Below are 13,385 nucleotides of genomic sequence, written 5' to 3'. Positions count from 1 at the left end.
AAGTACGAGCTGTTTGACCTATTTCAAATTTGTTTATGACATCAATTCAATTAGTTCTGATATTTCATTTGATAGCACACTGTCTTTACCTTCAGGGTTTAATCAGCAGGTCTACGACTTTTTAACAACAGCACTTTTGCTTTCTTTCATCCACTTAGCTACAAAAATCAACAGGATCTGTTGTGTACAGTATTAAAGGCCTTAATGTGGGGATGTGTATTTAGGTGAAAATTTCAAAATAAATTGTGTGTGTCGGCACTGAACATATTCTTTTTCATATTCCAACACACCCACCCCACCACCACGACTGATCTTAGAGCAGAAGGTGTGTAAAACTGACTTCCCTCCACCAGCCTCAGACTAAGATAAATCATTTAGTCGCTGTTGTAGAAAATCAGACAGAAGATATTAAACCAAAATATAAATAAACTGCTGCTTGATTTCCTCTACAGAGGAAGAAAAGAAAGGTAGGAAGGAGCAGAGAGAACATGAGTGGGGGGATGTATATTTTACTGTATCTCATTATTCAGCCATTAGTTCTGTTCTTTCTAGGGAAATGCTACACTTAAAGAAAATATCCTCCTTACAGCTGAGCTATAAGTTTAATTAGGCTGTTGCATCAGCGCTGGGATTTTTGCAAAGGCTTCAAACACATGCTGTAATTGTTTCCGTCTTTAATTGTTTCTTAAATAAAATGAAATTATTTGAGCGGCAAGTATTCCACCTTGCAATTAAGCTTTCTTTTCATCCAAATCATTAGAGAGTAAGATGTATGCAGGGCAACAGCAAAAGAAAAAAAAAGCTTTTGGGCATTGAACAAAGCTGCATAGAGCATCTGTAATGCCTTCTCATAACATTGGTAACATGCAACACTACTAAACTGATTTACAGGAGAAGTATTGCATTGAGGAGAAAATCAAAGTAGAGCTTTTAGGAGTTTTGTTTTGCAGAAAATGTGTGCATATGGCTAAGTATTAAAAGACCAGGTTTCTAATTCATTTTAGTTTTCTGCTTGGCAAAACAGCAGCAGTACAACAGCTGTTACTATTCTAATAGTTGCCTGTTAGTGTGATGGGGCTGTCCTTCCTGGAAAGGGTTAACAGTATGGATCAGCTGCTCTGATACTATGTGTGTTTGTGTGTGTGTGTGTGTGTGTGTGTGTGTGTGTGTGTGTGTGTGTGTGTGTGTGTGTGTGTGTGTGTGTGTGTGTGTTTCTCTCTCTCTCATGCTTGCCCATTTGATGTTGGAATACCCCAGAGACTTCCCTTCTCCTCCTCCCACCTTTTTCTCCTCCTTCTTCTCCCAGCCACTCCTCTCCCCCCCCCCATCCTTTCTAGCCCTCTCTCCTTTCTCCAATCGCTCTCTCTTATTTCTTAAGGACCTCCCAAGCCTTCGTCACTCTGCCTCCTGCCTCTGCCTCCTGTACATTTATTTTTCCCTCCTCCATCCCTCTTTCTCTCCCTCCCTTCATGCTCATTTGTGAGCCTTGGCTTCTCCACCGCTTTCTCAAAGTAAACAGAGGAGAGAGCAACAGAGAGAAGCATCAGTTTGCCTGTCTACACACATTAGATTCCCACACACACTCTCACACAATCCGTTTGACGCCGTAGCTGTGCACAGTGTGTGTTGGTAGCCGCCGCAGTGGTGTGTGTAATGTGTGTGACTATGCGGGTATCCCTCGTCTGCATCTACTGAAGTAGTAATTCTCTGCCAGCTCGTTGCTGCCACTGACACAAGTGGAAAAGAGAAGGGAGGACACAAAAAGTAAGAGAAAGAGAGAAAGACAGAGAGCTAGTAGTCTAGAGAGGTAACGTGGTGAAAGGATACACAGAGCAGAGCATCGGTAGCTAGAGGTGTAAGTCAGTCTCTATGAGTAAGGTGTCCCGTCTCTACATGCTGTGCTCTATGTCGAACTCCGGCTGTATGCTCCTGTCTGGGTCTGGGATCTTACCCCATTCTCTGCAATCCTCCCCTGCCTTCCTCTACCTGCCGCAGGTAAGAAAGCAGCCATAACACTGTCTGTTCTTCACACTCATCCTTTTTTCTTCCTTCCTCTTTTTTTTCCTCGTCTCCACGGGGTACTTGTTCTCCACTTGAGTTTATCAACTCTCTTGATCTCTTTAATCTCTTTTTACTGTTCCACAAACCAGCTCACTTCCTCAACATATTTTTTGTCTATCTTTGCATTTAATCCAACTTTTTCAACCTCTAAGTGCAGATTATTTGTTTCTTCTGAAAAGTTAATCAACAGTTTTTCCACACCTCCTTATGTAAGGTCCTGCTGGTAAACTCTAAACCTCTTTTGATTGTATGCCTCTCCACATCACACTTGCATACTCTCAGTGGTGTTAAATTGATGAAGACATAGGGTATCTCACCCCACCCCTTTGTGTGTGCGTATGTGTGTGTTTATTGGGCAGCAGGACAGGGACAGATGTCGGCTCAAAACTGAATTAGACAATAGAACCAAATGAGTGCTGGCACACTTCTTGGAGTGGCTGCATGCCTATCATTCACTTGCCGTGTTTCCATTATTGTGCTGTATTTCTTCATTTATCACTCTGTATTCACTTACTGTTTGTTTATGGTAAAAGTACTTAATTGGCACAGCTTTAGGCACATTTAACCATGCCTCTGCAAGCATGTTTGTATGTAGGCCTGGTTTAACTATTGCCAACATGTGCAGTGGCAGGCGGTCCCTTTTTCTCTAGACAGTTGCAGCCATATAAAATATGATAAGACTGGAGAGAGTTGCCATATAAAATATGGCAAGCTGCAGTGAGCTAACCTGCAACATTCAGACTCCGAATAGCCAACACACACTACCTTTACAGGGCGGAACCAGACCTGCCACCTAGTAGCAACACACACACATCAGCTAAATACAGGGAAAAACCTTCAAACCTTGCATTAAAATACTAAAACTAAAAACTACACATTTACTGTAAGAAGAAATAGAAGGTATTATGGTGAGGGACAGAAATGTGTTTTTCCAAGTGAACTTGTTGAGCTTGTTTGTTTGTTCTTCTCTTGTTTTTTACAACAGCCTGGGTTTTTTTCATATTTGTGGTGGGTGACATGCAGGGTCACTGTAGACCTTGTTTAACATATTGGATATCCCTGAAGCTTTTTAATAATGTTCCCTATTTACTGTTGATGCTATTTTGCATCTATATGTGCATCCATATGATATGCATCTACACTAACGGAATTTAAATAGTCAAATCCTTTTTTTAGGATTCTTGCTGTGCACATAATATTAAATTCCAACTTTTGCAGCTGATATGTTTGTATGGCTTATAGTACAACTTATATATATATATATATATATATATATATATATATATATATATATATATATATATATATATATATATATATATATATATATATATTTATGTTATGTTTAACAATTTCTTTTCCTTAGAGGGTCCAGGAGGTTTCTACTTCTGTAAGACATTAAACAGTAAAGATGAAGACATTATGGAAAATAGCAGTTAAATGGCATGTACCTAAAACGCTCTTGTGCTGTTGAGTTGCCATGTACTCTAATTTAAGTAATACTAAAATGATATGATAAGATAAAATAAAATGATAAGTAATACATTAGAATCAACTGGGATGAAACTACGGGAGGAAAGATTCAGCCACGTTTGTTCCACAGAAGAATAGTTTTAGCCCTAAGGCTTTCAGGCATATCTGTCACTCCATTGGACAGCTATTCAAAAAGACCTTCTCTTGTATATGCACGGGTTAGGGTTAGTAGAGCTATGTACAATATTCCTCTGTATTTTTGTAGAAAATCCTAGAAACTCCACAGTTCATCAGTTAGCAGCTAGGTTCAACATGTTTGAAGTATTAGAATATTTTAAAAAGTGAGAAAACATCAGATTAGCATTATTATTTTTTTATTTCGTAGTTTTCACACAGTATATCTTTTTTTGCTATTGGTTTGTTTAATACATCGTTTTTTTCATGCCTAGAGAGGAATAAAAACACAGGTTCTCATAATTCATGCATGGAACGGTTAAAGAGCCTGTTGAGTGTGACTAGGATTTAGTATTCTGTACTTTTCACTCTGTGTTTAAACCCTCAGCAAGATCACACTAATCATCTGCCTGCTCCTCCTCTCTCCATCAATTTGAACAGACAACATGGATCACAGCTAAACATACCTCTCCAATAAATTGATCTCTCACATCTCTGCATATTGGATTTCAATTATCTCTCTTCTTGCATCCTCTCCTTTGGTCTCTTCTTCTTTTTTTCCCAGGCATAAAAAGTCCACTTAAGTCAATATTGTGTGCTAAATCTGCTTATGCAAGCTTCTCCCTCCTTGCCAAGGAGGGAGAAAGATGTTGAGAGAGGCATCTTTAACAACGCACAGCTAATAGTTAAACAGTGAGAAATACAGTGAAGAATAGAATTTTTGCTTCATTCTTTGCTCTTCTTTGAGTGTCCCACTTTAGTGGCCTGCTTTTTTTATTTTTCTTTGTATGTTTGTTTTTGTTTTGTACAACACATTTTGGTTTGTGTAGCAACACACTGTTTAAATTCATGTCTCATTTTGGATATTATTTATTTCACAGAATAACAGAGTGTATACACCACCCATCCATCTATTATATTTACAGCTTATCTTATTAGGGTAGTGGGGTGCTGGAGTCAATCTGTCACTGGGCTAGAGGCGGGGTACACTCTGCATTGATTGCCAGTCCTTAACAGGGCTAACATATAGTGACAGACAACCACCCATGTTAAGCCACACTGATGTGGAATCAAAATGCATACTATGTGTGGTATACTAAACATTCTCAAACTAACTATTCAAAAACAAATTGAATGAAAAAGGAAAATATAAAAAGAAATAGGTGAGCTGCTGTTGCAACAGCTGTGTTTTGTATAATGTTGTGTGACACATAAATGGTGGTTGTTTCGGTTCGGGTTGAAGGACTTATCGGTCAGTACTTTTCAGATACATCAGGTTATAAAGCTCATTTGATAATCAACACCTTTCTGTCTACACCTCATCCATCCTCCACCTTGTCTTAACCCTTGATAAGTTCATCTGCTTCGAGCTCACACCAAACATGTTTTACATCTCTCAAAGTTAGAGCTGAGTTACTATTGTCATTCTTTTGCCAATTTTGAATACATAATTGCTCAAAGATGCACACGCACACAGAACAAAGCAATGAGACAGAGCAGAGGCCTTAGTTGTATCCCTGTTTATGCCTCCTTCCCTTCTTCGGCCTTTTCTTTCTTTCGTCACTATATTTTTAAATTTATTTTGGTGTGACCCTATGTCTCTTCCCATAGCTTGAAATTGTTGTTTTTTATTCATCAGATAACTTTAGTGTGTTTGCAAATGCAGTTGTATCAATAAATAAACTAACTGATCATTTAACCAGTTAATCTTTAACTGATAACTAAGTTATCAGTTTGATCTTTTGCCAGCACAGATGAACACATGTTCATATTCTCATGAAAAACTAGACATTTCTGACTGAAAATCGTCAAACCGAGATGGTCATATTGTAGTTAATATGAGCTAATAAATGTTGTGCAGCTGTTGCTTTTTTTGAAATTACTGCAATGCAGAAAATAAAGAAGATATGGGAGGAAAGTGCAAATATAGAGTGCACCAAACCGTTGTTGTAGTCACTGCAGCACATAATTTCTGGGCAGATGCATGTCCAAAGCTACATGCTACCTAGGCTCTGCAATAAATTCCTAAGTACTGTCAGTAAAAGCTATAAGCAACTCATAGGGAACAATGATCAAAAGTAAAACAAAAAATGACCCTATCTTGGGATAATTATGTGGAAGAAATTTTAAAAAGTTGCTCTCTTTCTGTAGATCTATGTGTGTGTGTGTGTTTGTGTCTTTCTGCTGAGAGACAGTGACATCCTCTGAGAAATGATATGTTTACACAGAAATAAGGGAGATCTGAGGTGGATGAATCAAAGTCGTCAGGTCAGGAATGCAGCTAGATATAGAAGGATATGGACAGTAGTATAAAGTAGTATAAAGTAAATAGTAACAGTGAAGCTGATACTCAGTGTGAACTAAACAAGCAGCAAACTAAACAAGTAAGCAGCACGGGCTTGGGTAGTGATGGGAGATTGAGTCCGAGTTTCCTGAAGCAGCGCTCTGCAGTAATTGAAGTGGGGACAGAGAGGTGCAGGAGGTGTTCCTGAGAGGGTAAGCAGGGTCAATGGGAGGTGGAATCCAGAGAGGCAGTAGGATGCAGTGGAAGTAAGCATGTGGCTTTGGTGATTCTATGAGTAAGAGGTTTCCACAAACAAGAGAGAGACAAGCAACCCTGGTACACAATCCAAAAAAGAATCCAGAAAAGAGAAAGACAGGTCAGAGTCAGAAGGACGTACAAATACCAGGGTTAGGCAGAGAATCAAGGTTCAGGTGAGAAGATCAGGTCAGTAACAGGGTGTCAGGAAGCGAGTGACTTTGTGGCACAATCTGGCAGGGAACCGAGCACTGCAGACCTGCTTATAAAGGAGGTGAGGGATCATAGGTGGATCTGATCAGGAAATCATAGTGTGAGCAGAGGGAGTTTCAAGATTCAAAAAACTTTATTAATCATAGAGGGAAATTGTTTTGCCTTGTTACAGTTGTTTTCAACTCAGACAGAAAGAAAGGGAAGGAAGGATCCACACCAACACAAATACAAAATAACATCAACACAGAAAACTCATTGTATATACACAACATGTAAGATGGATGAATATAGATGAATTAAAATAGGTCAATAATTATAGTTTGGGGTGGAATGACAACAGAACAAAGACCAGAAATTGTGAGTTCCCCTGTGGTATTCTGTGGATTTTGTGGAGCAGTTAATGTTGATTAGTCTCTGGCTAAACATGCTCCTTTGTCCAGCCAACACATTGTGTAGTGGGTGGGAGGGATTGTGAAGGATTTGAGAAGAATTTGGACAGCATCCTCCTCTCAGCTACAGAGGGTCCAGATCCACCCCTAGAACAGAGCCAGCCCTCCTGATCAGTCTGTTCAGCCTGTTAGTGTCTGCCACCTTCATGTTGCAACATCCTTGTTTTTCTGATGTTGAATTGAAGATGGCTGAGCCCACACTAGTCAACAAAACTGTCACCATCTCTGGTACTCTGTGACATACATACATACATATATCCTACAACTGCAGAGTCATCAGAGAACTTCTGAAGATGACAGGACTCTGAGTTGTACCTGAAGTCTGAGGTGTACAGGGTGAAGAGGAATGGAGAGTAAACTGTCCCATGTGGAGCACCTGTGCTACAGACAACAGTGTCAGACACACAATTCTGCAGGTGGACGCACTGTGGGCAGTTGGTGAATTAGTCTATGATCCATGAAATGTCACCCAGCATGCTTTTCAATTTCTCTCCCAGTATTGCAGGCCGGATGGTGTTGAATGCAATAGAAAAATCAAAAATCATAATCCTCTATAAGGCCTCCAGGCTTGTCCAGGTCCAGGTGTCATCCACTCCAAGTTGGTGTTGATAGGCAAACTGGAGGGGGTCACGTGAGGGTTTGACCCGGGATTGTAGGGACTCTAGGATCAGCCTCTCAAAAGCCTTCATAATGTGTGAGGTCAGAGCCACTGAGGTCAGAGAGGCACAGACAGAGAGCATCAATACCAAATATGGATATGGCAGAAAGTGAGACTAGAGACTGTGCCACCTCCATCATTCAGCTGTTACTTTATGATGGCTAGGTCTGTTTGGGGGTTGAGGAAAAAGGAGAAAAACATTATCATAAAACACACACACAAATACACACACACACACACACACACACACACACACACAGACAGACACACATCCACTAACCTGTCCACACCCATTTGCCCTCACTCAACCTCCTTCCTAGTAAATTAACCCAGCTGCCCCACATTTGTGCTCACATAGGCACATGTGAGCACACACTGTTCAAGTGTTACTCCCCTCACCTAATACACTCCCATAGATAAAGGATTTGAAAAGGAGACTGGCTCAGAAAGTTCAACTTAATATAATTTAAGTAATGTAATATAACAAAAATACAAGAAAGCATTCAAATTAATTAAATGTCTACACACCTACTGTGTACAGTGATGTGGGCATTACTGCAGTGGTCTCATTTCAAAATTATTCACTGTGGGGGGGGGTTTTAATGTTGTAGTGGATGGGGTCAGCATAAGAAAAAGAAATGATCATTTTATAGATTTTTATACTTAAATTAATTCACAGTGTCTTGTCAAACACATGTGACAGGGGGCAGTAGAGCTAACCACTATCCACTACTAAATTAAAACTACCAGAAAGTTACAAAGTTGTGGCTGATTTGTGTATGTTGTGCATGCCTCTGGAGGACTCATTTGTTTTATACTTACTCATGAGCAGCTGGAAAAGAGCAAGAGCCCCTGCTGACTCAAGTAAAGGTTAGAAAAACTGTCTCGGAGTAAAAATAAGGTTGCAGCGACACAGAGATTTAGAAAGAGAGAAAACAAAATATGAGCAATACAAAATAAAGAAGAGGAAGAAGAGGTGGGACTTAGAGAGAAGGTGAAAGGACGGGGTTAATTTGACACACCCAAGGTTTCAGGTATCATATTAGCTAAAGGTCTCTAAGCAGCCAGACAGCTGTACACTTCAAGGTTATCAAGACAAGCCAGCTTCTCAGTACAGTACAGATAGGACAGTGTACAGCAGAGAGAGGGGTCACAGGGTCACAGGTGACCTTGATGTATCTGAGAAGAACCCTGCTGTCATTTGCTAATGGTAACATACTTTTGGGAGTCGCTGATGCTTATCTAACAGTGTTGTTGGGAGACAGTGTGTAATTGCCCCTTGTGTTTATCCCTGGCAGGAAGGATGAGGATGTGTCTAACCAGGGCTGACTTTCTGACTTTTAGAGTTAGAGCAAGTCACCAGGAACATTTTGGTATTCTTGTTTGAACCTTTTTGCATATGATGTATTCCACAAGATATTCACCAATGTCTTTGTTTGTTTGCTGTAAATCACACGTTTCAGGCTGATGAATACCACCCTTTCATGAGGATCTTTGCTGAATCATTATCTTGCAGCTTAGATAATGATTCAAGAGACACTGGGCCAAGACACACCGTCTGTCAGGCTAGTTTTGTGTTGTGTCCACACCATTGGCTCTAGTTGGACATTCTTGATTCGAATTAGCTAAAACCCATCTGTGGTAAGCCTGAGTGGTGTGACAATAGTAAGCAAATGCTGCCAAGTGTGGCTTTGTTTACAGTTTGTTCTGTATGCCTGCAGTCCTGGACCTTCTGATTTCTCTTTATGAATGACAAATACAGCCTATCACCATCTGCTTGTAGAGAGCTGCTGATGAAACTGACATGAGGTGACAGTCTAATCACTTTTACTTCTTTGATGTTGCCTTGATCTTTGGCTTTGACCTTTGGCTGTAATCACAGCCTGGAGTCTGTATGGATAGGTCTCATTTAGGCTTGTACATCTGGACACTGGAATTTTATGCCATTCTTCTTTGCAAAACTGCTCAAGCTTGGGTTGCATAGTAAACGGGTGTGAACAGCCCTTTTCAAGTCCATCCACAAATTCTCTATTGGATTGAGGTCTGGGCTTTGACTTGGCCACTCCAGAACATTCACCTTGCTGTCAGTAAACCACTTCTGTGAAGCTTTTGCTGTATGCTTCAAGTCATTATCTTGCTGGAAAACAAATCTTCTCCTAAGCCATAGTTGTCTTGCTGACTGACTAAAATTGTCCTCCAGGATTGTCCTACATTTTGCCGCATCCATCTTACCCTCTACCTAAACAAGCCTTCCAGGGCCAGCTGCTGAGAAACATCCCCACAGCATGATGCTGTTACCACTGTGTTTCACAGAGGGGATGGTGTGTTTGTGGTGATGTGCAGTGTTATGTTGGTGTGCAGACTAAAGAACCCTCTTCCACTTACCTACTGGCGAACTCAAGTCATGAGTTTCTTCAACAGTGGGTTTCTCTTTGGCACTCTCATAAAGCTTTGACTGGTAAAGGCAGATTTAGACATGTGCCATATTCCTTGCATTTCTAGATGATGGATGGATTCACTGAAGCTTATGCTAGGATTAACCTCTAACCCTAACCCTGGTAGCCAGGAATACTGATTAACCCAAGACTGGACCTTCGAGACACAAGTTTCTTTATGCTGCAATCACTTCAGACACATTCACTGCACTCAGGTTTCACTAATTTCACTAACTGTGGAACTACTAGCACCAAATATCTGGACCTCTGTTGGATTAAGTCATTAATTTCAAAGTGGGTGAATATTAATGCAAACATTGAAATCACCTTACATAATTGTATTTAATTGATATTACTTTGTAGAAACCTGAGACATTTTTCTGACATTTTTTTGTCAAAGTCGCCAACTTGTATTGACCATGATTGATTTATAATGTCAATAAAAGTATGAAACATCTTAGGAGGTCTACTTTTTATAGGCACTGTTTTTCTTTAATTAAATCAATTTCAACATGATGTTTAAACTCAAATATACCCATAGGAGACAAGTTGTAGGTTGGAGAAAATTGGTCAAAGCTCACATACACACTTTCACAGATAGACACATGAACAAACCTAATCAAATGTGACTTTGTTCCTCCTTGTCCTTTCATCTTAATTACCATTAATTGTGGCCATTAACATAACAACAGGTATAAATTGAATCATCAGAGGAGGACAAACATTGATGTTAATTGACAGAGCTTTTTTTAGGAGGTTGTGTTCCCTCCAATAGATTCTAATTAACCCTAATTTGCACAGATTATTCAGTGACAATTAGGATTTAAGATTATTGCTAACTCATACCTGCTGCTGCTATCTGTGTGTAGTTGAAAATAAATCTGTGCAAGCTGTTGCAAAACATTAAGAGAGACAGAGTAAACAAAATCTTATGATTTTGAAGCACAACAAAAGGTTTGTTGCCTTACCCACAATTACTCACACAAGACGTTACAGTATTAAGCAATGAGGGTATAAAAGAGCAGTGCGTGTGCCTGTGTATTCATGTGTATGAAATAAGCTCTGTGGTCATTGCCAAGCAGAGTTTGGGTGAGGCAAATGTACAACTCAGCATTTTAACCTCACAAAAAGGACATCAAATCCCTGACCCTGGCAACCCTGCACTCGCAACCTCATGAAGCTCACCTATCGATCTGAGTGCTCAGGCATATTTAAAAGATCACGGAATAGTGGAGGCAACACAAAAAAAGTCTGATTTCACAAGATTTAATGGTGGTAATAGTGGTAACCGAATTATAGTATTAATATAGAGTCAGGTTAAGGTATTTCAGCGAATGAGCAAAATAAAAAACTAGAAGAAGAAAAGGGATCAGTAAGGTCATTCAAATCTTTCATTTATTATCCCAATGATTTCACTGTCCTCCATCCTATAGTTGTTAAGGTATTTCAATCACACCACAGATGTCAGTCTCATGTCCTATCCTATAGGACTATGAATATCAGTCCAAAATTTTATTGAAATCCACTTAAAATATATATTTTAAAGTGGTGGCCCACACATCAACATTGAGAGAAAAAATAACATTTGATGTGACAGGAGAGCGCCAGTGTTCCCATTGTTCACACAAGAAAAAAAATGCTGTTCACATATCAGTCTAAGTTTTCACTCAGGCATCTTCACTATGTGGTTATACACATAATATGTGAGTAAAAGTATGATATCTCATTGTGTTTTTGTATTACTGTGTATGTTACATTTTAAAGTATAGCCTCGAAAAACATTGTGATTAAAACCCCATTGGGTGAAAAGTTCACATTTTGCCACACATGCAGTCCATACAGCACAAATACTATCCTTCAGCAGTGTGTAAGGCTACTCAGAACCATTTTCATTAATTCCACACCATTAATGAGCAAGAAAATGAAGTGGAGACAGAAAATATGGCTATCAATCGCTTGTGTTGTTGGCAGGTATATAATGAAGTATCAGAGTCCAATTGAATTGGCTCTAATTACACCACCCCCAAGATATTGCTTCATCTGTACCAGTCCTATTAATCTGTATGAGTGTGTGCAAGCACTACATACACACATAGATGTACACACTCCAACATGAATCTACTTTCCCACATTTATATTGCTCACATACACACAGATCAATCTTTGCTAATCAGTAGGTGTTCTGTGTCCTATATCTTCCTATACCTAATTAGAGGAACAGCAATTAAGTGGAAATGAGATTATATTAATTTAATTAATCTGAAAATATTATGTCAGTGCTTCAGTGGTGGTCTGTTGTTGAAAAAGCAATTAGATCAGACCACAACACACCATAAAGAGATGGTGTATGTTACTATGTATGCATATAGTATGTGTGTAGGTAAAAAAAAATCTTGTTTTCCCTGTTGCTTTTCCAGAGTGTTTTCCTTTCTCCATCAATTCATCCATTATCTTCCACTAACATATCCAGAGTTGCGGTGACTGGTTCATTGCTAGCAACTACCACTGTAGTTCATGGATCCAGATCCCCAGCAAAGTTTTCCAGCTCCTCTACCATACTCAATTCAGTTCACCTATATAATGTAAGTTACCAGCAAATAATCTAGAGCCTTTAAATATAGTAAGATTAAGACTCATGAAATGGAAACATTTCTTTCTCATTGAGCAAACACTAAACAAAAATGGAAAGCAAAATTCCTTTCAGTGGAAGAAACTTCCAACAGAAGCAGTGTCAGGATGGGTGGCCAAATGCTTCAAGAATTTGGGGTGAGTAGAAAGGGGGGAGAACAAACAGGAGAGAAAAACTGGGCAGGTTGGTAGGGCCAGTAACTGCACACTGCAAACATAAAGCTCCAAGGCCAGGTATACCTGCAAAAAGTTACACAGAGAGAAAGAAGTAGGAATGTGTAGTGGTAACATCGCCGCCCTTCTTGCAGGAGACAAGGGTTTAATTCCCGGCTGTGAGTTGATCTGTAGTATACTGTGTCATGCTAGGTAGCATTTGATTAAATGCTGGATTTTAGTATCGGTCAGCTAACGCTTTCTTTTGAGGTTATTTTGCTGGTGTCGACTACACTAAGTGATCTACATCACAGGAGAAAGAATGAGATCTGTATTTTCCACATCAAAAAATAATTCAGCAATTTCTCTCTCCTCTTTTCATATTCTAGACATTCTGTTAAGTCAGTCTGGTACTTTAAAAAGTCCCTTCTACTATTCACACTTCAGTCCTGTCACTTGTCTTTACAGTACCTCTTCACTTCTTGCCATCTAACTGGGCACATTTGAATGCCCTCCTCTGCTATTTGTCAGGATTCATACTGTCCTGTTTTTCTTGGTGCTACAGCCACCTCCGTCTGTTCTTCATCATGTAGCTGCTCCCA

The 13,385-nt window shown here is 39.6% G+C and overlaps 1 protein-coding gene across 1 annotated transcript in view; it reads left to right on the top strand.

Annotated features, from left to right (window-relative positions):
- The first annotated feature begins 1,869 nt into the window (after window positions 1–1,869).
- Window positions 1,870–13,385, top strand: part of rbfox3a (RNA binding fox-1 homolog 3a) — a 116,438-nt gene continuing 104,922 nt past the window's right edge. Inside the window, exon 1 of the mRNA XM_026351575.1 lies at window positions 1,870–1,995. Within this exon, the coding sequence (XP_026207360.1) occupies window positions 1,870–1,995 (126 nt within the window). The remainder of the gene's footprint in view (window positions 1,996–13,385) is intronic.

This window comes from Anabas testudineus, chromosome 19 (assembly GCF_900324465.2).
Source record: "Anabas testudineus chromosome 19, fAnaTes1.2, whole genome shotgun sequence".
Classification (NCBI taxonomy): domain Eukaryota; kingdom Metazoa; phylum Chordata; class Actinopteri; order Anabantiformes; family Anabantidae; genus Anabas; species Anabas testudineus.
The sequence above is the reverse complement of the archived record's forward strand: the minus strand, read 5'-3'. Positions and strand labels throughout refer to the sequence as shown.